This window comes from Eublepharis macularius, chromosome 7 (genome assembly GCF_028583425.1).
Source record: "Eublepharis macularius isolate TG4126 chromosome 7, MPM_Emac_v1.0, whole genome shotgun sequence".
Classification (NCBI taxonomy): Eukaryota; Metazoa; Chordata; class Lepidosauria; order Squamata; family Eublepharidae; genus Eublepharis; species Eublepharis macularius.
Genome location: NC_072796.1, coordinates 39957153 through 39983466, shown reverse-complemented (window position 1 = coordinate 39983466; position 26314 = coordinate 39957153). Strand labels below are relative to the sequence as shown.

Here is a 26314-nt window from a genome sequence, read left to right as displayed (position 1 = left end):
TTTTATGCTTTATTGTCCGGTCTTGCATTAGACCGCAGATTCTAAACCGCGTGAGCGATTGCAGCAGCTAATCGTGGCGTTAGGGGAGAGATCATGCGTTTTAAAGCAGCGTGCGATATTTACAACACCCTGGGAACACTCCTAAGCGGAAGTCTCGCTCATCCCGCTATTCCTGCTTTAGTGGCAGGAAAACGTTTCTTAGGGTTGCGCCACTATCGCCTTAAGAGAGCGGGAGATTTAGCCACACTCTAAACATTAAGCCAACCCCCGTAAAAGTAAAGCAGCCCAGACAGGCCGCAAGCATCCAAGGCGAGGGCGGAGACTCGCGGGTGAATTAGCCGCGCCCCCTTTCTTAAACGTCAGCTCGCTCTCTTCGGGACTGCGCCCCCCCCCCCCCGCGCTTCGCGGGTTTCGCCGGGCTGAGCGAGAGGGGGCGCTCGCACGCTCCATTCCTATTCGGTCGTCGTGTGGTGCGCGCGCCTGGCTGAAGAGGCAAGGGGGGTAGGAAGAGGGGGATGCCTCGCGTGCGAGGACGCACGCGCGGAGTGGCCGTTGGTCGTTGCGAGGAGGCTGGTGGCCGTTGGTGCTTCGCTGGTGCCGCCTCCCCCCTCCTCCGTCCCTTCAGCTGATGTTGGTGGCTTAGGGGGCCATGCGGAGACGGCTTCGGAAGCGGGCCGTGAGGGCCACTGCTGCCGCCTCCTGGCACCTGCCTCCGGCTCCCTTCCCTTCGTCAAGCCCTGACCGCAACCCCCCTCGCCCCTGCCAGCCCTGAGGAGGGCCCCGGCACCCACCGTGTCGGTGGGAGGCGGAGAGTGAGCGCCGCCGCCGCCGCCGCCTCCTCGCCCGTTCGCTCCGCTGCCGTCCTCAATGTCTCCCCCGCCGCGGGGAGCCCACCCCATCCTCGCCCCGTCGGCCCACTGCAGCCCCCCGGCCGCCTGGCCTCGGCCTCCCCTTCTCCAAGAGCGGCGGCGCAGCCGGACCCGACTCCCCGCGAAGCGGCCTGGCAGCCACGGAGCGCAGCAGGCCGCGGCGGAGATGAAGGCAGAGGCGGGAGACAGTATGATCAACCTGTCGGTCCAGCAGGTGCTGAGTCTGTTTGCACACGGCGCCTCGCTCCGGCACCTCACAGGTAAACAGCCCCCCTTTTCTGGGGTGGAGGAGGAGAAGGGAGGGGCGCTTCCTCGAGTGCGGTAGGCTTGGAAGGGACGAGTGGAGGGAGGGGGCCTCAGATCCGGGGGTGCGTGGCATGCTGAAAACCTGGGAGAGCCACTGCCGCTCCGAGTTAACGAGACGGACCAAGGAATGTTCAAGGCTGTATCCAAAAGTCCCTGGTGGGTTGCGGTGCTGAAAGGGGCATCAAAGCATGACAAGGACAGGTAAAGGTGATGGCGTAGAGCGCAAGCGGAGGGGCTTTCTTGCCTGATGTTGGGTTTAGGATCTCCCAGCGTTCAAGTAAAGAAGTGAAAAAGGGGTTCGTTGGCAGAGCACCAGTGGGTGTGTGATGGGAGCATGTTTTCCAGGATGCCCTGTTCTTGGTAGGGCCCTGTAGCTGACAAGAAGGGGTAAGGGGAACTCACAGGAATGACACAGTCGCTGTCCTATGCTCCTTTTTAGACTGCTATGTGGGAAAGGGTGGTTGGCTTTCCCAGAGATATTTTTTACATTCTAGGGTTTTGAGCCCTGTGATTCAGATTTTTGAGATGTTAAAAAGTTGCCTTGTTTTCTGTACAGCCATGTAGTGCAAGGGACAGGAGCCAAGTCAGGTGTGTGTTAATACTGTTTGCTGTTGTCCCATGTTCATTATATATAGGTCTACTATATTAATTATTAAATTAATCGATTTAAAGCTTCTTGGCTGGCTTCAAAGTGCCCTCTCCAATTAATCAAGTAGCAAACTTTTTTAAAAATATGATTTTTTAAAAAAATGCAAGTACTTATAAAAACTAGCAGGCACTGTATTAAGACTCATTTCCTGCTGTATGGCAATGAGTGAATGCTTCAGCTAAAATAGTTTATAGCAGTGAGTGCCTTCTTCAGAACCACTCTGTTGATACGGAAATTAATTGATTGACTGTACATAACATCCAGTTATTGGAACGTCTAACTTGTTTTTGGCCTTAATAAGCATTTGTGGATGAGAAGCCAAAATGGAGCACTGGAGAAGGCTGGGTTTTTTTTTCATTCAAGGTAGCTTGCAAAAGTTTAAAACACCAGAGTGTAAAAATAGAATACAACATCCAGACTATGAAACCTCATGCAGAATCAAAAGCAGCGATAAAATTAAGCAAATAAAGTAGCCCTGATATCTTCACCAACAAATCCAGCAAAATATAGTAAGATAAGCAGAACTTTTCCTAAGCTGTTCCCCTAGTTGAAAATAGTCCTCCCTGCTCCCCCTTTTAAGTTAGTCTTGGAAGAGAGAAAGACAGATTCCCATAAAAAAAATTAGCCCCTACCCAGGAAGAATTTTTAATCAGGAATATGATGCTAGGAGGAGAGAAAACATTAACCTGTTTCCCTGTGCACTGGAGGGATTCCATCCCTTTCCCAGACCCCAGCTAATTTTTAAGGCCAAAACCCACATAAGAGATACCAGTCGCAATCCATTATGATATGTAATTTGAGCTTAACACTTCTTTAGTCTGGTATCTTTTCCCTTGCTGTGTTATTTTGGCGGAGAAGGCCATTGATATTTATTAGGATGGCTTTCATGTTCTTGACTCTTTGCTTCAGTACTGCTTCACGATCATGAAGCCTCTGAGTGGCTAAATTCTTGTGTGGACCTGGGAGATCCAGCCATAGTATTAATTTGTCCCTTTGGAACGTTTGTCTTTTTTGTTATATTGTCATCTTCTGTTTACCAAGATTTTTAATAATATGTCTAAGCTGACCTCTAGAGGTCCTATACCATACACATAATTTTTTTTTGGAAAATTGCATTGCTTAAATTAGAACAATAGGAAAAGGTGTTTTCCGCACAGGGACAGTCTTGCATAGTTTTCTTTTTGCAGCAGTTGATAGAACAGAGTGGCTACAGGGCTTCCACATGGCAGGTTTCACCATAGTTTCCCTGCCTTGGGCCCATGGCAGCAGCCATTTCCATCCACCCGTGTGCCACCAGCACTTCTTGTTTTTTTAATCTGCAGTTGTATATCGTCACTACAATTGTGTATCACATTCTTTGAATTCCCAACTTCTTTTTAATTGGAGTCTCTAGCCTCTTCACTGTGGAGATATGCCCTTTGCCTTATATCTCCACAGCCAAAGGAGGTAGAAATTTACTTAAAAAAAAACAAAAGCTGGGAATTTGGAGAACATGGTACAGAAATTGCTATAATGATATACAATTGCTGGTGTGTTGCAGAGGGAGTGTCTGCTATAGGGTCAAGGGTAGGGTCCACTGTTCAGAAACCGTACATTTTAAAATCACATTTGCAAACGGAAAGAAGTGTAAGAGAGAAGTGTTACAGGTTTCAGGTCCTATGGTCTTTCCAGAAGCATCCTTGGTCTGATTCAGCAAAATTGTTTTTATGTTCTTCACCTGAGTTCTGTATGTGTAACAACACTAGGCTACCTTTTGGGCTGCTACAGTGGTTAAGTATGAGAATTCTTTTAAGTGGTTGGGAACAGTACTGGTTAAGTAAGCAATGTATTATTCACAGGTGCAGTTGGTACCATCTAAGACCTCCCTCAGTAATAATTAAAACTTAGGAAAAAATTCCATCGATATTTTCTTAGTAAACAAAGAAATTCAATGTTTTTGGCTGGACTACATTAAACAAGCATGATAAACCCATGGTTTTAATACTTACTTCTCCTGTCACAGGACACAGAAATGCTAACCACTAATTGATGTAGCATCCAATTGAGTTTGATGCAATTTTATTGAGAGGTGGTTGTTTTTCAACCAGAATGTATCATACTGTTGGTCTTTGTAAATCTCTCAGTGGCTTTTGGTACCATTGGCCATGATGTTAAGATGGGCTGAGGTTCTAGGGAGTACTATTTTTCCTCTGTACTTTCCTAGAGAATAAGTCTCAGAAGATTGCGCTGGAAGCTGTTTCTCTGCCTCATAGCACATAGTTTGTGGAGTGCTTTTGTCTTCATTCCTGTGTTACATAAAACCACTGAAAGAGGCTGTGTAGATATTTGTGATGTACTAGTAACACATGGCTCTCTCTCTCTCTCTCTCTCTCTCTCTCTCTCTCTCTCTCTCTCACAACTAATTCTGGGTAGGCAATGGAAATTGTAAATCAATATATGATATCAGTGAGGGGCTGGAAGAACAAAACTTGTTCAACATGTCCTGGAAAAGGTTGTGGTTCCCCAGACAAGTCAGGTTCACAGCTTGTGGGTTCACTTGGTACCAGAGCCCAAGTTAGCCTGGTAGCTTCAGTGACCAGGAGTGCTTCTTATTGGCTTCAGTTGGCTTGTGCACCAACAGTGCCCCTTCCTGGAAGAAATTTTATGTAATTTCTATCTTAATTATATCCAGATTATATTCCTGTAACATGCTTTATGTCAGTCTGCTTGTGAAGAGTTTAGGGATGATACACCTGGTTCCAGATAAACAAGATAGGCGCCTGGATAGCTTGCAACAATAAAATTCCATCCAGAGATATAACTCAAGATGTGAGGGAATGGGGTGTGTATCAATAGCCACCTCTTCTGGCCTTTGTTAGTTGATTATCTTATATACTAATAACCAAGTGGCAAAGATCTGAGGATACTTAAATGTAGAGATCAAAGCCATGAATGAACATGACTGACCTACCTACCTACCTACACATACACACACATATGGAGGGGTTAAAAAATCCAAAATGATAGTGTCTATAGCTTTAAGAATCAGATGCTCTCAGTGCCTGTTGCTAGGCCATATTCCAGGCATTGTTTCTGTCAGTAAAAGGCAGGAGGAAGGAGCAGGGCCCTTTTCAAGGCTGTTTTAGCCTTTGAGGGAGGACTAATTGCGGCTAGGCCCAGAAGCAACCACCAGGCAACTTGATACCACCTGACTTGCATGGCTCACCCAGTCGTGGCTGCTTGCTGCTGTTCAACAGCATATCCCCCCCCCCCCGCCAACAAAAGCCACTCTAGTGTCATTGTTACAGTTTCAGAGTAGGATCTGGGAGACCCAGGTTTGAATCACCACTCTGCTGTGGAAGATCACTGGGTGACTTTGAGCCAGTCCCACACTTTCAGCCTAACCCACTTCTCAGGCTTCTTGTAAGCATAGTATGCTGATCACTGGCCAACTGATCAAAATGCTTCTAGTGAAAAGTGTGTTCATGCTTTCTGCTCTGAGCTCCCTAATTATCTGGCCAGTGGTAGCAGGAAGGTTGGAATGGAAAATGTACCATATGCTTTTTCTAACCCAAACTGCCATTTATAACATTCAATTTATATACCGCCGTTCAGGATAACTTAACACCCACTCAGAGTGGTTTACAAAGTATCATTATTATCCCCACAACAAAATACACTGTGAGGTGGGGGGGCTGAGAGAGCTAGAAGCTGTGACTGACCCAAGGTCACCCAGCTGGCTTCAAGTGGAGGAGTGAGGAATCAAACCTGGTTCTCCAGGTAAGAGTCCTGTACTCTTACCCACTACACCATACTGGCTCTCATATTCTCTGCTGTGGTAAATGTGGCTGTTGCATTTACCACAGCAGGGAATCCAAGGACCAGTAGATTGGGGTGTCTCCTCCCACCCCTGTCTTCAAATGCCCCCTTCTTTTTTGTTATATCCTGCTTTTTAGTTATTGTCTCCCTCAGTAAAGAGAAATTAACTATGGGAAGAAAAGGCAAGGTAATCAGTTCGACAGAGTTTATCTTTTGTTTGGCCAGGCCAGTATTCCCTTACGGATATTTTTGCATAATACATTCTCCTGCAGCCCTTATTCTTTCCCCTTTACTTCTGCTACCTCAATGCAACTTGCATTTGGAACAGTTTGTTTTGGCAGAGAGGAAGAAGCAGTCCAGGTACCCTTCTCTCCTAATGGGAAGGAGCTGCTGGTGGACACAGGACTGGCAGTTAGCAAAGATGCCAATCAGCAGAAGTAGCCCTTCCTTTGACCTGCCACGTTCTGATGCCTCATTTAGAAATAGGAAGATCTGAAGGATCCAGTAGGAAATGGCTTTTCCTGGGCTTTAACCTCTGTTACAGCTTTTTTGTGCTTACATCTTTCCAGCTTTCTTTTAATAGCCCATTTCTCATATGATGCTCACTGACCTTCAACAGAACCTTTCATATTTCAAAAATGTTTTTGCCCCAACTCTTAATTAGTATCCTCCATCAGCCAAGTATATAGAGGTTATCTCATCAATCATGACAGAAATTTGCAGGTTTTTTTCTTTTTAAATGAAGATCATGAGTCTAAGGAATCATACTGCAACCTTTAATTTCATGGTTCACCCTTCTGTGGCTTCTATACTGTAAACTAAGGTTCCAATTAACTAATATCCAAAGTCATTTCTAATAGCTCTACAGGCTGTAGTTCTCAGATACACACTATATTTGTGCTGTACAGTTAGCTACAGCACATTTTGTTTAGTACAGTTATATGGAAATAATTCACTTATCTTTTAGTTGCTGAGAGCTGAAGTGGAGAAAAATGAGCTTTTGAATTATCTAAGGGTGTGAGTGTATGAGAGAGAAGGATGGAATTCATAGTTTTAAGAATTGTTTCTTTTGGGAACAATGTGTTTCTAAATTCATTTGTCTTCTTTTTACCATTCTGCACCCCCCCCCCTGCTTATTAGCTAGTTTTCACTCTTTTCTTTCTCAAAGGTAGTTGCGTTTAAACACTTAATACAAAAAGCTATTTTTACCTAGAACATATACAGTTGGCGATCAGGTAGATGAGTGCTATAGTGGCCAGGACTGTCATCAAAATAAAAAGGGTTCATACTCTGAGAAGGAGGGGCATTTTTGTCTGATTAGTGATTTCCTCTCATTGGGATGGGAAGCAGGGACAAAGCGCTACTTCCTTTGACAACCAGTGGGAGATACCCTCTTCTTCCTGTGGAGCTGTTTTCCTGCCTTGGCAAACAGTGTAGTGATGGTTGAAGAGCTCTAAGCCTTCATGATTCAGGAAGGACTGACAAGTTTACCTTGACATTCCAATTCTGCCATCTCTTTGGAAATGCCTCAGGCTCTCCTACTGGCAGAGGCACTTCCATTTCAGGTCTCTATCATTTGGCCTTGTCTCTGCCTGAGATTCTGTATTTATTTGAAGTATTTGTACGCTACCTGTTCACTCAAAGTAAGCTCCTCAGAGCAGTGGTAATTAAAACATTAACATAACATTTAAAATGCACATATATAAATGCATATATATGCCGATGTGACATACATATATGTGCAGTAAATGGTTGCAGTGGTATAATTTCTGAGAAGAAACAGCATCTATGTACACTTGTACATCAGTGGCCTCTGTGACAGGCCTTTTCTTCCAGCTGAAGGAACCCACACAGCCTCCTATAATTTTGGGAACTAGGTTTGTTTTGAAATGAAAACCTTCCCCTCAGTTGCTAGATGTTCTTATAGTAGCAAGTGTTGTTGCAGTTTTAACACATGAACCTGAAGGAAGTGATGTGTGAAAGACCTTTTATTTGAGAATAGGAACAAGTTTAGAATAAATAAACATTCACAAAGAGACAAAGATACACACATACACTAAGTTTCACAGCTGTGGCCCACAATTCTATCAGGCTAGTAAGTGCCATACACAATTTCAGCACACATTAAATACCTTTACAAACAAAGATCCAGAGGAGTTAGCCGTGTTAGTCTGTAGTAGCAAAATCAAAAAGAGTCCAGTAGCACCTTTAAGACTAACCAATTTTATTGTAGCATAAGCTTTCGAGAACCACAGTTCTCTTTGTCAGAACTGTGGTTCTCGAAAGCTTATGCTACAATAAAATTGGTTAGTCTTAAAGGTGCTACTGGACTGTTTTTTATTTTTCTTTACAAACAAAAGTACTTTGATGTCTGGCCAATGAGAAATCACATGGTTTTTCTTTATCTCTTGAGCTCATATCAGAACTGCAAGTTCACTTGTTTATCTAATCACATTCTGATTTAGAAACTTTGAGTCCTTGTTTAGGACATAACATGAATTTTGCTATTTCTGGTGTCATATGTAACAAGCATTTTACAGGACAAAGAACATGTTACAAAGAAAAGCTTTATAATAAACTGGCTACATATAATGAGTATAAAGGCTCTGAGTCTGTTGTTGTGAGGTAATTTTTGTATTATGTCTGAACAGCAGGGCTCATTTCGAGGGGGAACGTGCAGGAATGCAGTTCTGGCAGTTCTCCAAAGAGGTCACGTGTCAGGTGGCCCCGACCACCTCCCTCTCGGCCATTTTGGGCCCATTTCGTCCTGCATTGGGGGCAAAATGGCCCAGATCGGGCCTCTGATGGGTGGTGGATCACTCTCCTGTTCAGCAGCAGCCCATTCCTGACCATTTTGGGCCCCTTTTCGGCCATTTTCAACCCCTTTTTGCCATTTTGGGCCCAATTTCAGCCCTAAATGGCCAGGATTGGGTCCAAAGCAGCCAGAATAGGTGATGTCAGGGGGTATGGCATATGCAAATCAGTTATGCTAATGACACATTTCCGGTGATGTCAAGGGGTGTAGCATATACTAATGAGTTATGCTAATTAGTTCCTCCAGCTCTTTTTCTACAAAATGACCCCTGCTGAACAGTACAGAGATTACTGAAGCAGGAGGTTCAATAAAAGACCAAAGAAGATTTATTTATGTACAGGTGGTTTTGAAAGAACACAATAGTAACTCAGGTGTTGAGACAGTCACTGGAGATGCCTAGCTGAGGAACTTAAGTTAGTTATAACTTCAGGTTGTGATTTAAATTCCTTTTAGTGTTTGTGGTTACAGACAGAGTTCACTGCCACCAGTTTGGATCCACTCACACTCAGGATTCCACCCACATCAGCCTGCCCTTTCCCAAGAGTCAGATTAATTGGTACCAGGTTTGCTCATGATCAGAGACAGGCCTCACAACAGGGTCCTCTGCCCTCTCCCAGACATAGAGCTAAATCCTTCCATCACTACCAGGAAGAGTCACCACATTGATACTGCTCCCCTCTCTCTTTCTGAGGCAGACATCAACTGAATTGATTCTGTGTTTCCCTCCATTCCCCACCACCCACACACAAGTTGATTGAATGCTGGGACAGCATGCCTGGAAGCTCAGGGGTGAAACAGCTGAGTGGTTGTTTTACCTTTCAGGGGCAGGGCAGCATCCTGTGTCTCATAGCTTCCTATGATCTCCATCCAGATGCAAGGCAGTCAGAAATGTTGCATGGCAGAACGTTGTGTCTGAACACTGTTTTATATTCAACCAGGAGAAATCTGTTAACATGATCTTAATGTATTCAACACCTCAGAGTCATAGTAGATTCTTATGAGCAGTGTCTCTTCCTATCACAAGATCAGAAAGAGAACTTATGTTCTCAAAGACTGATCTTCTTCTGTTTATAAGGAACAATGAGCTACATACGTACAATGCTGCAGACTAGAGCACATCAAAATTATTGTCACTATTTCCATTCCAATGTGACATTGTAGCAAAACATCATTTAAGGATTTAGAATCCCCCCCCCCAAACACACACACACGCTAACACAGTAAGATGTGGCAGATCAAGAATTCACCTATACAGAGGCACCTATACAGCACAACTTGTACTAAGTTGTGCTGGCCTGTCATACTGGGTTATGTACTGCCAAAAATGTCATGGAGATTAGAAGTTATGTCTATTGTCTTGGCCCTTGGTATCTACAGGACTGCCTCTCCCCCTATTCTCTGCCAAGGCCCTCTGGAGATATCACCTTGCAGTTGGGCAAAACCTACAGCTGCCTACATACACACTTTCTCTGTGGTAGCCCCTACTTTATAGAATGGTCTGCCAGAGCACTCTCCTGGCTTTCTGCAAACTATGCAAAACAATTACTCAGAAGGGCTATGCAATAAGAATTGGCTCTGAGTAACGCTTTAGGTAGGGACAGGGTCTGTAGACTTTTCTGCTAGGTACTGTCTTGTAGATATGCTCCTACTGGGTAGTTTCCACATTGTTAAAGATGTTACGTTTAATTACACTTTGGTCGAATCCACATTACTCATTCTAAGTCGCATGTTCCCCGCATTCCCCACGCAATCCCGAGTGCCGGTCACATTACCTCATTAAACAGACGCATTTCATTCGCATTTCTCCCGAATATGTGGTCACAGGTTTTCAACGGGAGTTTCACGGTGGCTGTGAATGGGCCAATGCGCAATTTACGCGGTTTTTTAAAAAACCACCCCCCTTCCTGTCTCTCCGGCCGTTCCGAGAGTTCCTATTGGCTGATTCAACTTGCAAGTGCTCCGTAGTCTGCAAAAGACTGTTTTTGACTTGGATTTATTGATTATGCTGTTTCTGAATCAAATCTGGTAGTTTGAAAAATCATTTTGGGGTGAATCCATCCTTAGAACGGACTCGCGAAACTTCCTTTTTAACTGTTTTTTATTTTTTTTATTTTATATTACTGTAATATCGAAATTATGAAATATCGAAATAATGACACTCCAAGGGAGTGAAACTTCAGTAAAATTCAGGCACTGAACTGTCCTGCATAGGAAATGCCCACGAAAGCTTCCCACATGCTTCCAAATTTCCAAAAAAGAAACGGGAGAGAGCCATCAGTGCTGTCAGTGGGGGAAAGAGAGGCATCATTATCTTCAATGATGTTTCTTTATAAGGCAAGATCGAAATAACGGAAAAGTGCACTCAAAAAAATAATTTAAAAAATGGGCGGGAAAAAAGGTCCCGCCCAAAAAAGCGGTTTTCGAGCGGCCGTGTGACCGGAGGGACGTGCGAAAATGACGGATTGGAAGCAGGAATGTGAACGAAGAGGAAAAAATCGCGGATTGGAGGCAAACGGAAGATATCCAATAAACATGCGGGTAATGGGTGAATGTGGATTCGACCTTTGTTTCAGTAGTATTTCATCTCTGTGTTTTTGATTTATGGCTGTTTCAGATTTCTGCAACCTATACCATATTGCATATGTTCATTGAATGTTCTAGATATTAATCATACTGTAGGACAGGGGTCCCCAACCTTTTGGCATACGGGGGCCACATTAGAGTGCTCAGTGCCTAAAGAGGGCCACAGCTTAAATCAAAATGTAGCAAAATCATTAACCTACCTATGAACAGTAAACATTCAGAGATCAATGAAGAAATGTTAACTTGAATGCAATCTATTTTGGAACAATATTTTACTGTCAAATCCTTTTATCTAGCTACACATGCTTACCTAGTCAGTGTAAATTTTGTGGCTGTTTTCTGTTAGCCAAAGTATTAATGTCCAAGTCAAGGTTTGTGACAGACACCCTTAAATTGTCCTGTAAATGTTCATCTGTAAGTTTTCAGCTACACTTGGATTTCACAATTTTCATCTTGGATAAAGTTTGTTCACAGATGTATGTAGGGCCAGAGACTGTAAACATGCCTGAAGAAAATATCTTTAGGTTAATAAATGTATCAGGTAGGCCACAATAGAAATTGAACAGACTATTTTCTTTGTAATTGTCTCTGAGATGATCACCAGCTGGCAAATTAATTAGTTCCATCTGAAAAATGTTACTTGCATCTTCTGGTGATAATTCAAATGATTTTTGAAATGTTCTTATTTCCTTTCTGTGCTTATAGCAATCAATAAATTGGAATCCCACCTACAATAAATAGTTCAGTGCTTTGACATGTCCTTCAACATGGAATTGTAAATTCACGTCTTTCTCAAATTTTAGCTCATTGCAGCATGAGAAGTTTGAAAAGTTACTTTCACTAACTTGCTTCACAAAAATGTTTAGTTTTGCTTCAAAAGCTTTCAGTTCAGGGAAACATATCACACACAAGCTTTTCTGTCCCCCACGGGGTGTGTATGTGTGATTTCGTCAATGGCTTAGGAGGAGAGACTGGCATGCCAGTCCTCCACTAGCACATCCAATGAACACCAGGGGGCGTCGGGTCCCACAGAGCAGTCTGGAAATCAATTCGATCCATCAGTCTCTCTGGGCGAGCATAAATCCACTTGCCACCTATCCATCAGTTATACGGCATGAAATGTCAGAGAACTTCCTCAACTTTTCCTATGGAAAAATTGGGAAATTTATGGAGCGCTGTGGAGAAAAACTTATATTGTAGACATATACATCATCTGTTTAAATGTAAAAAAAAAGCAACAATTAATATGCTAAAATATGTTTAATAATGATACATGTGTAGTGTTTTCAATGTTATAAAGTTTGGCTTACTATTCAAAAATGTTGATAGTTCTACCTATTGTGACTGAGAAGGTTCCTTTCAAATAATACACTACTTTTTGTTTACTACAGAGTTTGTTTTCACCTTCAACTTTTATATTTTCTTACCTCTCAGATGGCAAAAATTAAAGGTGTGCTATGGTAGCATAGTTTGCAACTCTTAAGTACTGAGTATACTTACAATTTTTCTGACAGAAAATGAAGATATTTATACTTTTAAATTCTTTAGATATGTTACTATAATTTTACATACTAAATAAGTTAAAATGGTGCATTTTATGTTACTAAATCAATAAAGCAAGTTTAGTTTTTATAGCAAAGTTAGTATTACAAATATTTCATTCCCCCCCCTCCATTTCTTGATTTGCATATAGAATTTCTAGAAATAAGTGGATCAAACAATAGAAGTGTTGTCTTTTTAAAAGGTTACTTCTGTGCATGCATTGATTGTTCAGTTGTGTCTCAAAATGCTGTCAGTATTTTTTTCTTTTGTTTTAATCAAGAAAAATTTCCTCAGAATTTCTTCATATAATCTGCTATATGACTGCTTTTTTTTCCAGAAATGTGGTACTGGGTTTTCCTATGGGCTCTCTTCTCCTCTCTCTTTGTCCACGGTGCTGCAGGAGTTTTGATGTTTGTTATGCTGCAGAGGCATAGACAAGGGAGAGTAATCTCTGTCATTGTGGTCAGCATCGGATTTCTGGGTTCTGTAACTGGAGCTATGATAACTAGTAAGTCTTAAATTTTTTAATTCAGTCATGACTTTTTTTGAAGGTCATTATTAGCTTTGCTGGTAACTGTTTAAATATTGTTTTCATGATTCTTAATATTGAATTTCTTGGCTTGCAATGGCATTGCTGTTCATTGGCCGAGAATAAGGCCAATATGTTACAATTTTTAACATGTATTTCAGTTACCATGACCTGACTTTGACTAAGTCACACGTTAATTACATGGGACTCATTTCCCAAGTACTGGGTCTGATTCACCTTGGGATGGTGTTACAGAGGAAGAAGGGGCTTCAGCTCCTTTCCTGCCCTAAAACTGTCCCTGGGACTGCTCTTTGCTCTGTTGGGGTGTGGCAGCATGTTTGTTGATGGGCTGCATGTGCAGCCCTCCCAGACCGTTTTGGGCCGCAAAACAGCAGTGGAGGGACTGAAACTCCTTCCCACATCACAGTTCCTACCCAAATTGAGGCCCTGCATGTCTGGGAAATGACTTTTATTGTAGTTGATCAGAGTCTGTCTGAATCAGCATGTTAAAAATTATAACATAGTTTGGCCCAAGGCCACATAACATTGACAGCTAGAGACATAACAGATTCATTTTCATAAGGGAGTCATGTAGATGTCATGGTAAGCAGAGGTGTCTATGATGAGCACAGCTTTAGTTTGTTGCTGTGCTCATGGACTGCCCTTGCTCCTCTCCCTCCCCTTCCTTGCAGAGAACAATCGAAGATTTTGGGAAACTCCAGTTTGCAGTGACCTCTGAACGCAGGCAACTTGTCAAAGTGGAGTTCTGTTTCCTTTCCACAAACCAGATTCTTAAATGGGATTACAGGACAAACAGCTGATCACGATCACTGTCCTGTTTCAAAAGTACAAATGGGCAGGCTGATCAAGTGTTTTTGTACTTTCCTACATGGCTACTCGGAAGGGTAATGTTGGTACTGCCATGTGAATGAATTAAAATAAGACATTTGCAATGCGAATCTCATGGTCATAAAGAGGAATTGTGTGGGCCAGCAGTACAATTGTAGCCTGATGCAAATGACAGTGATTGTGGAGGCTTCCCAGTTGCCTTATTAGGTGTGAAGTGGCTAGATACTGAACTTGTTTTGTTGTGTTGTTGTTATTTCACATAAGGGGAGATAGTGGTGGAGAAATATTTATAAATGATACTTCCAAATTTAGAGAGCATACACTGCTATGTAATAAAAACTTCAGAGTCTACATGGTTGTTTTAAAGAAAGCGTCTTTACAGTATAACTAGCTGCTATGTGTAATAAACTGTACCCCACATTAAGCAATTGTACTGCATAGCAACAGCTGTTGGTGCTGCTCCAAGCAAGTTTCCTCTGTGCTCTTGGGACCTGCTGGTTCAGCTCTTACAACAAAGGGCAGGATTTTGATCGGCCTTTGTCAACTTTCCTGAGAGCTAGCAGACCTACAATGACATAACCATGGGCTTCAGTTTTTTATAATGGAGTTCTGATAGTACACTCCTAAACAGAATTCCATCCTTCTAAGTCTGTTGAAGTCAGCAGGCTTAGACGGGTGTAAACTGTGACTAGCTAGCAGGGCAAAACTGCATGGCTCTGTCTCACACCAAATGTTACATCGTATTTGAGCTTTAGGTAACTTAAACGGTTGATCCTATTATAGCTAAAGTGGTCGGTATGACTGGCCCAGATGCCAGCTGAAATGTGAGAGCCAGTCCTAAGTTGTTAATAGAATATCTTTGAAGTGTATTAAGATCAGTAAGTAATGGTTAGTAGACCCAGTTATTTTCATGTGTTACACAAATTCTTTATAAGTATTTGTGAGAGAAGCTTTATTTTAAAAACCTCTAATTTTGTAATAGGAGATTATGTCTAATAAAGCTTGATATTTCTTGCTAAAAAAAGCTCTTGAAATCTTTGCTTAGATCATGTGTAAACTTTTTATAAACAAAAATTTGTTAACACCAAGAACACTTAATTTTTCACAACTAGAATAGCTTCTGAAAAATAATTGTATGACCTAGTTTCTTGAGGAGATGCAATATTTTCCATATGATAACAAACAGCCACTTGGTATATTGTTTTATGGCAAACATGAAGTATTTTAACATAACAAACTTGGTTCTGGTAATTTCTGATAATACGGTTAATGAAACTGCACTTGTTGCTGGTTTATGGCACCATGATGTGGTGTTGGTAAGTACATAAAAACCATGAAAATTTAGTGTGCTGTATGTCTGGAAATCCCCAAGTTACATTATACATTTGTGTTGCTATCTGAAAAATACACTTTTTCAGTAACTACTAGTGTAGTTATAGTCTCTGAGCTCAATCATTCTTCATCACATTGTCCTCTAATTACTTCCAAATATTTAACTTTGTGAACCCTTTACAAGCTTATTCCTATGCTGAAATGCTTTGTTTCAATTCAGGATTTTCATATTTATGTTTTATATTATAATTAATAATAATAATAATTAATTTATATATCACCCTTCAGGACAACTTAATGCCCACTCAGAGCAGTTTACAAAGTATGTCATTATTATCCCCACAACAAAACACCCTGTGAGGTGGGTGGGGCTGAGAGAGCGCCTAGAAGCTGTGACTGACCCAAGGTCACCCAGCTGGCTTCAAGCAGAGGAATGGGGAATCAAACCCGGCTCTCCAGATTAGAGTCCTGCGCTCTTAACCACTACTCCAAACTGGCTCTAATGACTAGAGCAAAATTTGCATAATGAGACTTGCCTATTTTCCCCTTATACTACAAACCTCTGAGCCCCTAAAATTCTGCTACTGGGATTATGAGATCTTCTCAAATAGTATAGGGTCATCTGCACAAATTGCTTCTCCCCCTTCCCCCTTCAAAAGTGCCATTCGCTAGCACATGATATTACAGCAGTAGAAAAAAGAACCTTTATATTCAGCCAGTTGTGCCTGCTGTGACAGAGCAGATGTGTATTTCACTAGGAAGGTAACAAAATATTTAATATTCAGGCATATGGAACTTGTAATGTCTTTTGAAGAATGAATCTTCTTTATTTTTACTGTAATAATTTCACTTCACCCTCTCCCTCCTTGTGACTTTTCAGGTGCAGCAGTAGCTGGAATTTACAGAGTAGCTGGGAAAAGCATGGCTCCCTTAGAAGCACTGGTGTTTGGAGTTGGACAGACAGTACTGACACTAATTATTTCCTTTTCAAGGATTCTTGCTACACTTTGAATCTTCTGTGAAAACTTTGTTTATAAAAAGGAAACCGTCTGTGACAGATCTTCCCAGAAGTGATTTTAGAAGCTGATGGATTGCAAAGAAAAATACTTGGTATGTGAAGTGAACTGCAAAGCAAGAGGTCCCATCCATTTGGAAAGGACTTCCTTTAGAGTCCAAAAATGACTCGCTACTGCATTGCACCTAATGTGCCTCTGTCACAGGCAAGGTGTGTTCAGTTTAGGTGAAGCTGCAAGATAAAAGCACCTTGTGAAGCTGCTAATCAGGCAAATGGTAGGTGATGTGATCATTGTTTTTAACAGTATTGAAAGAAAATACGGGCATTTCTAAAAAAATGGATACATGTGCCAAATGTGAAGTCGATAAAAAAAAAGGTAGTGTGACAATTTTAAGTGTGTAGTAATTGAGTGCTGCAAACATAATTCAAAAGAATTCAGGTACACTAGCAAGGTACTTGCTTTTTTATTATATTAACTGGATCCCAATTAGTACAGAATGTTGGACTATGAAACAAACTACTTGAGTTTTGATTTTGGGTGTTAGCATTTCTGGGATTCAATGGCTGAAGCAAAACTCTTGCAAGAACATGAATGTGATTGATCTAGAATAGGACATTTTAACAAAGGGCAGATAGTTCACTAGAACAGAACTCTTCATTAATTTATTTATATGCGCTTGATTTTTTGTCAATTTATTATATGTCCCAGAGTCTCATCACAGATTGAAAGAACAGCTGTATGAGTTAAGAACAACTTACAAAATGAACTCTACATTTTCCTTAAACTTGATTTTTAAAAAATTGTTAAAAGGTGTTCTGTAACCATCTAAATATAGTTGCTATTTTTATTTCAGGAAACCAATTGCATTATTCTGGATTTGTTAAAAGGATTTTTATCAGTAGGAGTTGAAAAAGACTTATTTACTGTGTGGCCTAGTCTAAACTGCTGGAGAGACACTCAAAAGGAGAGAAAGTTAATGTGATTGTGCCAGAATTCAGAACAAAATTATGACTCTGATCAATTGTTGCTATAAAAAAATGAAACAATTTAAGAATCTTGTTTCTGTTTCCCAACATTAAATCATTTTGGAGTGGTTATATGTAATTTTCATAAACTTAGCTTCCTCTAGATGTATTCTGTATGTTACTCTTTTAAGAAAGACAGTGGTGGTGTGAATGTGATGTCTTTAATATAAAACGTGAAGTGAGTTGAGAAAAATTAGAGAACAATATCTAGATGGACAAATGTACTTGTAGAGAATGAATAAATTATGCCTTTGGGCTGATTCACATATTGTCCTTTTAATGAGGGCACATGTAATCATCTGGAAGAAGGGAGCAAGCTTCCTACATCCAGAAGTCATTACAGGTGGCACTAGCTTGAAAGTCCACTTTGGCGTTTACCAGAGATCCTTATGTGCTGCTGCTGCTCACCTGCCACAAACTGAGCCACCTTTTTAACAGCACCTCCTTAGATCTGGCTGTGAGTTCACTTCTCTAGAGGAGAGGCACCACCAAGGAATCTAGCTGGGAGCTTGTGTTAAACTAGGCAGATGTGAAAATAAGGGAGGGCTGTAGCCAGCATTGCCTTTGTTGGCTGTCAACTGAGGATTGGCAGTTACTAATAGAAATGATGGGAGGCTTCATTTCATATGTTCCTTTGCTAAGAGGCAGTGTGTGAATTAGCCCATAAGTCAAGTAGACACTCTGCTTATTCAAGCATCTGAAAGGAAATTAGACATGGCCACAAGTTGCCATAATACCTACAGAAATCACACTTGCAGCAATAATACTCAAGTCTTGACAGCACAGTACGTTGTTCCACAGCCTTTCTAAATATTACGATAAGCATCACAATTTGTATTTCTATATTAATAAATTGCCACTAGAGGTTATTTTGCTTACTTTACTTAGAAATTACATTTTTAAAAGACAGAAATTTTTATCCCTTCTTGATGTTTGTTTTGTAATGATAGGCTTCCATATTGCAAGGACCTGTGTATCTGTGTAAATGGAGCTGCTGCTTTGCTGTGAACTTGCGGAGCTTTGCCTGCCATAACCACTAATGGAAGCTCCACATTGACCTAAGGCTCTGAGTTAAGGCCTCAGGGGTTTGCGGATTGGATTAACATTGAGATAGTCAAAGGAACAATTGTATCAGGTAATTTTCTTAAATACCAAGGTACATTATAAATAAACATGCAGTGGTATGAAGTGATATTTAATTTATAGTGCCTTGAGTATATAGAAGGTGTTTTCTAGCTCACTATCCACTAACTGTTGTTGTGTCTTCTGTCATTAGATTCACTGTTGGACAATGTGGTAGTGGTGTTAATGTTAAAAATAGAAAAGTTAAAATTTGGCATATTTATTCTAGTACTACCCAAATCAAGTCAATATTCTTCTTAGCAAGATTAAGCGCTGTCTGTCTACAGGGTTTTATAGTTAAAAAAATTGCATCCTGCTTTCCATATTTTAGTCAGTATCAGGACATACTGTTTGCAACACTGCTGTGAATGGTATATGTGAAGTAGTTTTATGTCTAGTGTTACGTAGTAATTTAATGCTACAATCAAGTGAGCACTTCTCAGGCCCCATTACTGAAGATAAAGACTGTAAATTTCTGTTGACTTTAGGGCTATATATAGAAATGTGTTTTTATGTCTGAGACTCTAATACTTCCTCTGTGTCTGGCAAAGTTCTAATGGTTTTCACATGAAAGAAGTCTCATCAATATTGCTATGCTGGGAATAATTTTTAGTCAAGGTGTATACATTAAAATATCGCAGTATATTTGTTTGGTACCAACAGTATAACAGGTTCTGAGCATGGCCATCTTTTTAAAAATGAAAAATGTATCTTTCCACATGAACTTAGCAAAATTGCAACAAAAGGAAACTATCACAGATCATGTCAAGGTAACATTCAATTATAGAGATATTTTTAGGATAAATCAATATATTTGATTACTTTTCACTTCCTATAAAAGTTGGTAAGGAAAAATATTCTATTACAGACATTGTTCTTTAATGGTTGTTAAAGTATATGCTGGAAAAATGAGCACCAGTAGAGAAGTCATCTCTGACCTTATGTCTTTCAATGGGATACATCAAATTTGTATTATTCATTACATTTTAAAACTTATTTCTGTAATTAAACAGGAATGAAGTAACTGATGTAATGTGTTCCTAACAGCAATATCTTTCTATATTTAGTCTTAAAGTATGTAAGAGGGTAATTTTGACAGGCGGTTCTTCCTCTGCCAAAAGTGATTACTTTCACAGTACAAGTCTTGTACTATAGTAGTGTGCTTTGTGTCAGGGTGGAGTGTCCATTGTATGAATGGGATTTTAGCTGCTAAAAGAAATAGAGATTAGTATACTAATGTAGTCTGAGAAAATGATTGCACGTGCTGCTCAAGTGGTGGTCTTCACTTACCCTTAAAGAATTCTCTATAAAATTTATGCAGTACCAATGTCTGACCACTAGCCTGAATTACCGGGAACTATTTTGAGACAGATCAAAATTTCACACTATTCCAGACACAGTCTTTTAGATGATCTTCAATTTTCCTTTAAAAAAAAAAAAACCTTGGGCTTCAAGAAAAAAATCACTAAAATGCTTAGCTTAGATCTAGGCATTTTCACTTATCTGTTCAGAGCCACAAATAGCATAAATTTGGTTTTTGTTTATGAATACATGGACCAAAGAGGTGGTTAGTATGTATTGTATTTATCTGTAATATAACAGCCTAAATATATTTTTCCTTGAATAAATCTGAGGAAAGCAGAAGTGTTTCCTCATCTGTTTTGCACTTTGCTATATTTTGTTTTAGTATGATGAACTTCTTTCTACTTGAAGCTTGCATATTTTTGTTGTATTGTAGTAATACCAAGCAATCAGCTTTTGGTATGATTAAACTGATTTTTAATATTAGTTATGTTTGAAATTTATTACCCATTTTCATGGATAACTCCCTTTACCATGTCTTTGTCCCAAATACATTTAAGTTTAATATTTTATTAAGTTACTTCTTTCGTGCATGTCATAATCCAATGTCTTGCATAATTGCACACAGTGATAAAATAGAGAAACTTGGACCCTGATTCATTAAATATTTTCGTTGTATTACTGCCCCTCCAAGCCTCATGCTTGTGGTCAAAGTTGGAGTGGGAAAGAAAGAAAGAAAGAAATCTGAAAAGCTCCAGTTTCGCATAATTTTCTGTGTGGGTTTAACTATTTTGCCTCTCTCAGATATTTTTCTGTAGTTGTGTTTAATAACAAAATTAATACATATGAATTGATTAAAAAAAAACAGATATATAAACCATGTAGTGATTTTCAAACTGGTCTTTAGTCAAGTCTCCAGGTATAACTTTAGAAACTGAATGGTGCAGGTGCATTCATAGAGGCCACTATTTTGGAAAATGACTTTTTATGTGGACTCTGTCAATATATGTATTCCATTCCACTGACCTGTGTGAAATAAGTAGAACAAGAAAAGAGGTAGCAATCAGAAAATGTGGGAAGGTCCTCATTTTCCTCTGCCTGAAGATCAAAGTATTGGGATAATACCTCAACAATTTCCTAACTGCAAATCATTCTCTTTATTCTGGACAAGTCACATGAACACTTTCTATTGATTATTCCTTTGGCTGCATTTAAAGTCTGTAGTGGCCACGCAAAAAACCATGGAATGGGATTTGACTGGTGCAGCTGAAATGAAACTTCATGTTCATATAGAATTAATACAGACAGAAACTTGAAGTCAGGAAGGATGCAATTTTGATTCCCCCCCCCCCCATAGAAATAGGTAATGCGGTAGGCTATAGGTAATGTGGAAGACATTTTAGATCAGCATATATTTTCATCAACATAAAGCTTTCTTCTCTATATTGTACACATTTCATTGCAAGTACATGGAACATGTCACAGTTCCTTGTTTCTTATGAAACTCTGTTTTCATATCCCTAAATTCATGCATCAGTTTTAGTAGCATCACAGTTCCTTCCATGAATCAAAAGAGTGGGAAACACCATTCTAAATGACTAAAGTTTGTCAGGTGCAGAGTAATCGTGGGAAATTGCTTTGAAGTACAGCCTGTGGAACTGTTGTGTGGAGGCTATTTTAAATGCCTCACCATGGCATCTACCTCCATGCAGTAAGCTATTTGTATGCAATGGCTAAATTTAGAGATTGGAAACTGTTTCTGCATAAGCATAGCCATTCAAAAAAAATGCAGTGGTATACAGAAAATACCGTGATTCACATAGTAAGCAGTTGACTCAGTGATTCAATAATGGAGAACTGCTTATATGTGCAACAGTGCACAGTGGCTTATCCTAAAAGCCAGGGAGAGACTTGAAAGCTTTTGCTTCCAATTATCTGTATAGATTTCATTCCCCACTAATTTTGAATGAAAAGCAGTAAGGTTAGGTGATATGATAAAAAAATATAAGTATTACCTGATTTAGGTAATACTGTCCAACATTTTCATTTACAAATTTATAATATGGCTATCATTCTGGAATTGGGTACAGGATTGTATGTTGTCAAAAACGAATTAGTGTTTTGAATTTGCAACATACTTAAATACACTTTGAGGTCTTCTGCTGCCTGGGATATTTTTCATTTCATATACAGTAGTTTAAATGCGCTGTGTTTAAAAAAATTTTGTTGTTGGGATGCCCTTTAGGACTGCAACCAAGCACACTTACTTGAAACCATGTTTCATTTTAAGGGGTCTCCTGCTCCCTGGGATATTTTTCATTTCATATATACTAGCTTTAAATGCATTGTTTTTAAAAAGTGTTTTTTTTTAGTTGAGGGGCTCTTTAGGACTGCAACCAAGCACTCTTATTTGAAACTGTGTTCTATTTGGGGGGGGGGGGGGAGATTCCCCATAATCTTTCCAGTCCAGGCCCTGGGTATGTTTTCAAGGCATGCTCCAGTTTAGAAGAAATATGCTCGCAGATTGGTTGCCTCAGTTGTGGCCTCCTTGGGAGATGGTGGGCTCTCCTTTGGAGTTTTTAAAGCAGAGGCTAGACTGCCATCTGATGGCAATGCTTATTCTGTGAACCTAGGCAGATCATGAGAGGGAGGGCAAGAAGGTTTATATCAGTGCTTAGTTCTTATAACCCTTTCTTACATGCCCTGGGTCAGGCCGATCACCACCTTGGGGTAGGGTAGCAGTTTTCCCCAGGCCAGTTTGGCTAGGGATCCTGACGATGTTTTGCCATCTTCTGAGCATGGAGTAAAGGGTGTATGTGGGGGGGGAGGTATTTGTGAATGTCCTACATTGTGCAGAGGATTGGACTAGATGACCTTAGAGATCCCTTCGAACCCTACGATTCTATGACTCTCTGATCTCTTGTGGATATAGGAAAATCATGGCCACCAGAACCCACTTCTCTGTGGGTAGAATTTCTGTATTTAGACTCTAGATTCCATTAAGCTTGGTAGCCACCTTTTGGGTGCCTACATGCTGAGAGTGACAGGATAAATAGAATTATTCTGGATTATGGTCTAAAATATATGATTGCAGCAGAGGCTTTACTAACATGGAAAATTTATGCAAGGTATATCCATGATATTAAAACCTACAGCGTTAATTTAACAGATCAATTCACTTTAGTATTCCAAAATAAATGTGAATATGTAGGTAACTTCTTGGCAATATTCTAAAAAAAAAAAATATCGCACCTTGCTTGCCTTTTGATAGTACTCAGTTTCTGAACTGCGTACATTTAAATCAGAATCTGTTCACTGCTAGAAAATACACTGCAACTGACATGCTCTGTACCACATTTTGGAGGGGGTTGGTGGTTTGTGTTTGAATTCCACTTTCAAAATACCATTTTAAAAAAATGTGCAGAGTTTTTTTCATGATCTGTTACAGAAAACTGCACAAATAGTTTTAGAAGACACCATGACAAGGAACTGTTTCCTGAGCACCCCACCCCTTTTGCAAAAGCTTGCATCTTGTGACAGGCTTGCAAAGCTTACAGAATCTGTATGTACCATTTCATGCTTAGCATACTGTGTTTTAATGACATTTTTCACAGAGTGGGTCAGAGCAGCTAAAACAGTAGTGTGATTTTAATTGTTCAGTCACAATAATATTATTTCTTGTAAGATGAAAGACCCTTGCTGTTACGACCCTTTCTTTTTCTTGGGTAGTTTTGGTCTTTAAGCCTTTTATTCTTGCCCCCTCTTGGTAGATTGCTGCCACCAGGAATTAAATTCCAGAATAACTTAAATTTCTCCTTTTAGTAACGTGCCCAAGGGTCAGGTTTTTCGTGGTATTATGTGTCCCTGAGGAAAGGAATGGGATATAGGAATAACTCTGAGATTTTAAAAAAATATATTTTTATAAGAAGCGTATCAGTTTCATATTATTTCTAAAACTTGATGGTTTCAAAAGAGTAGTTCTCAATTCTTAAAGTTATTTTACTTAAACCCAGTCACACAGATCTTCTCTCAGGCTTCACACACAGTTTGCCTGCTTTTGATATTAATTTCTCTCTCAGTTACAAGTAAGACCTTTTCTCTGCTTTTCCCTGTCTGAATGTTCTTTCACAAACACACAGTTCAGCCTTCCACACAGGTTATATTTCTCTTAGACAACATAAACAAGCTCAGGCTGCACACAGCTTGCCTGCTTTCTCCTGACTAAATATTTCTCTCAGAACTGCTTAAAAATACTCAGCTGCACACAGCTTGCCAGCTAAAACCAGACTCAATATTTTTCTCAGAAATACTTAACCATGCTAAGGCTGCACACAGCTCGCCTCTCTTGCCCTGACTGAATCTTTTTCTCTCCCTCAGTAACTTAAAAACTTCATTCACTCCACCCACACTCTTAGTCATCAACCAATCATATCACTCACTCATCCCTGTCTTTCACCCCCACTCTTCATCTATACCATACCAAGCATTTAAAGACATAATTTACTTAAAATCATTACATTTGCATTATACATACCAACTTAACAAATGTAAGGAATGAGCTATATGTAGCATTAGTTAATGGAGCCATGTATCTGATAGGGATATTGCAGGAAGACTGTTCTTTTCTGCAGCTCTAGCAAAATGCCTTTCAGTGGGCAAGGGCTATATGTGGAAGCAAGACAAAGGTATTTCTGTAATTCTTGGGTTGTGTGTGCACTGAGAGAACACAGTATACTCTCATGAGGTTTTTGTCAGTGAAGCATTCTCAAGGGGTAGTATCCTTACTACAACATTGTTCCTAACGTCAGCACTTAATCCATTGTCATAGGAATGAATGATAGTTACTAATTTATGTGGGAGAAAGCAGAGTGATTCATTCAAAGACACCGCTTAGGACAGGGTCTCAGTGACCCTGGACAAAAAGAACCTAGCCTGAGCATTTATATGTGCATATATTGTGAAATACCCCTTCATATAACTAGGATAGTTCATAAGTCTGAACACTAATTTTTAACTAAAATAACTTTAAATTGCTTCAAGAATTGTTCAAATATGTACCTATGGATTGGACAGTCATACCTTAAGTAACATAACACCTCTTTTTAAAAAAAAGAATTAAGCATTAAATTAAGAATTAAGAATTTTTTAAAAAGAATTATGCATGTGCATATTGAACTAACAGCTTCATAGAATTGTTTTGAGAACTGCATCCTCATTTCACCACTGTTTATGAAGTAGTACAACTCTGACTTTGCAAGAGAATTGAGAACTTAAGAGCTGATGTAAAAATGATTTCTTGAATAATGCATCTGAAGTTTATTTGGAAGGTATGTTGCTGGCTAAAAGTGGCCATTATGTGTAAGTATTCGTTTTAAAGCTGCTTAATTTCCAGTGACTTCTAAAGTGCAATGGTTATGTGCTGCTTTAAAAATGGTAAGTTTGTAGAGTACTGTATAATATATCTGCCACTGTGGTCCAACAGTCGAGGTACTTGGTTCTGAAATAATGAGACCTGGACAGTTATTCAGTGTGTTTCATGGAAGTTGGAGTTCTCAGGGCTACTTTATATGGGAGTATTTCCTCTTTGTATGAGTCATTTCTGTATAGAGTGCTATGTAAACAGCATCATATTTCAGTACACATGTTTACTTGCATGTATATGTCACAAAATCTTCAAGTAAACTTAGGTTGTACATGCTGTTTTTCCTACAAGGAAGCGAAACTACTTAAGGAATAGTTACATATAAGGCAGTCATTGGCTATGCAAAGACCCTGAAGGGATTCAAGATGCCCTTTACAACAAGGTATTCTCAACTATGTGAATTAGTTGGTGTTATTAAGGCTATGTTTTCCCCCCTACTACTCTTCATCCCATAACAGGCGCACAAAAAAGTAGTGAAGTCGAAACCCCAAGAGAACTTTTAAAAAAATCACAGCATGGTGATCAGTAGGGATCAATGAACTGAATGAAAGTTGCTCTTCCTTTGGTCAAGATGTTTTATCAGAGAGAAGAATTTTCATGAATGAACCTTCAGACATGTTTGGAAAACATGTATACAATAGTGTACCTCTGATCCAGTGGAAGGGGCTTTGCCTCTATTGAAATGAACAGGGGTACCATGTGCATGCAGAACTCTGCATGTATAAGGATACATACTAAAATGCATGCAGTGTTCATTCTTACACTGGTTTACCCTGAGAATCTCACTCAAGATTTAAAAGTACAGATTATAAAGTTAGAAGGTAATTTGTAGTGCAATCCTGAACAGATTTAAACCCTTCTAAGTCCATTAACTTTAGTGGATTTAAAAGATTTCATTCTATTGTTGATGTGAGATCTGGTACTTGTAGAAGAATATATTGTCCAATGATAATATTTTCATTATCCTCTTAAGCTGTATGTTATCTAATAATGTGCTGGTGTATATTGCATGCTTTGTATAATAGTTTAGATCTACTGAAAAGGAATACAATGTTTTTGTGTAGAATATGCTGTAAATATTATATACTATTTTTAATTTTATAAAAGCAGCTTTTTTAATTTCTCAAAATATGTACAAACTTCACTGTAAATAAC

General features: G+C 39.7%; 1 protein-coding gene across 4 annotated transcripts; it reads left to right on the top strand.

The window, feature by feature from the left end:
- Positions 1–481: 481 nt before the first annotated feature.
- TMEM170B (transmembrane protein 170B) lies at positions 482–26314 on the top strand. Of its 4 annotated transcripts, none has more exons than XR_008597422.1 (4): positions 482–1129; positions 12900–13070; positions 16153–16382; positions 18264–26314. XR_008597422.1 is itself a non-coding variant. In XM_054985141.1 (3 exons), exons 1-3 carry the CDS (start codon positions 868–870, stop codon positions 16357–16359), a joined length of 528 nt encoding a protein of 175 aa, XP_054841116.1. In that variant the 5' UTR covers positions 482–867; the 3' UTR covers positions 16360–17368. The 4 variants fall into 4 exon arrangements, 2 of the variants coding, with proteins under 2 accessions (XP_054841116.1, XP_054841115.1); XR_008597421.1 differs by having other exon boundaries at positions 16153–16562; XM_054985141.1 differs by lacking the exon at positions 18264–26314 and having other exon boundaries at positions 16265–17368.

Excerpts from the sequence above, each read along its gene's own strand:
- TMEM170B (XM_054985140.1), top strand. The coding sequence starts at position 868 with ATGTCTCCCCCGCCGCGGGGAGCCCACCCCATCCTCGCCCCGTCGGCC. Across the intron at positions 1,130-12,899 it reads CTCGCTCCGGCACCTCACAG|AAATGTGGTACTGGGTTTTC; the intron begins GTAAACAGCCCC and ends TTTTTTTTCCAG. Across the intron at positions 13,071-16,152 it reads AACTGGAGCTATGATAACTA|GTGCAGCAGTAGCTGGAATT; the intron begins GTAAGTCTTAAA and ends GTGACTTTTCAG.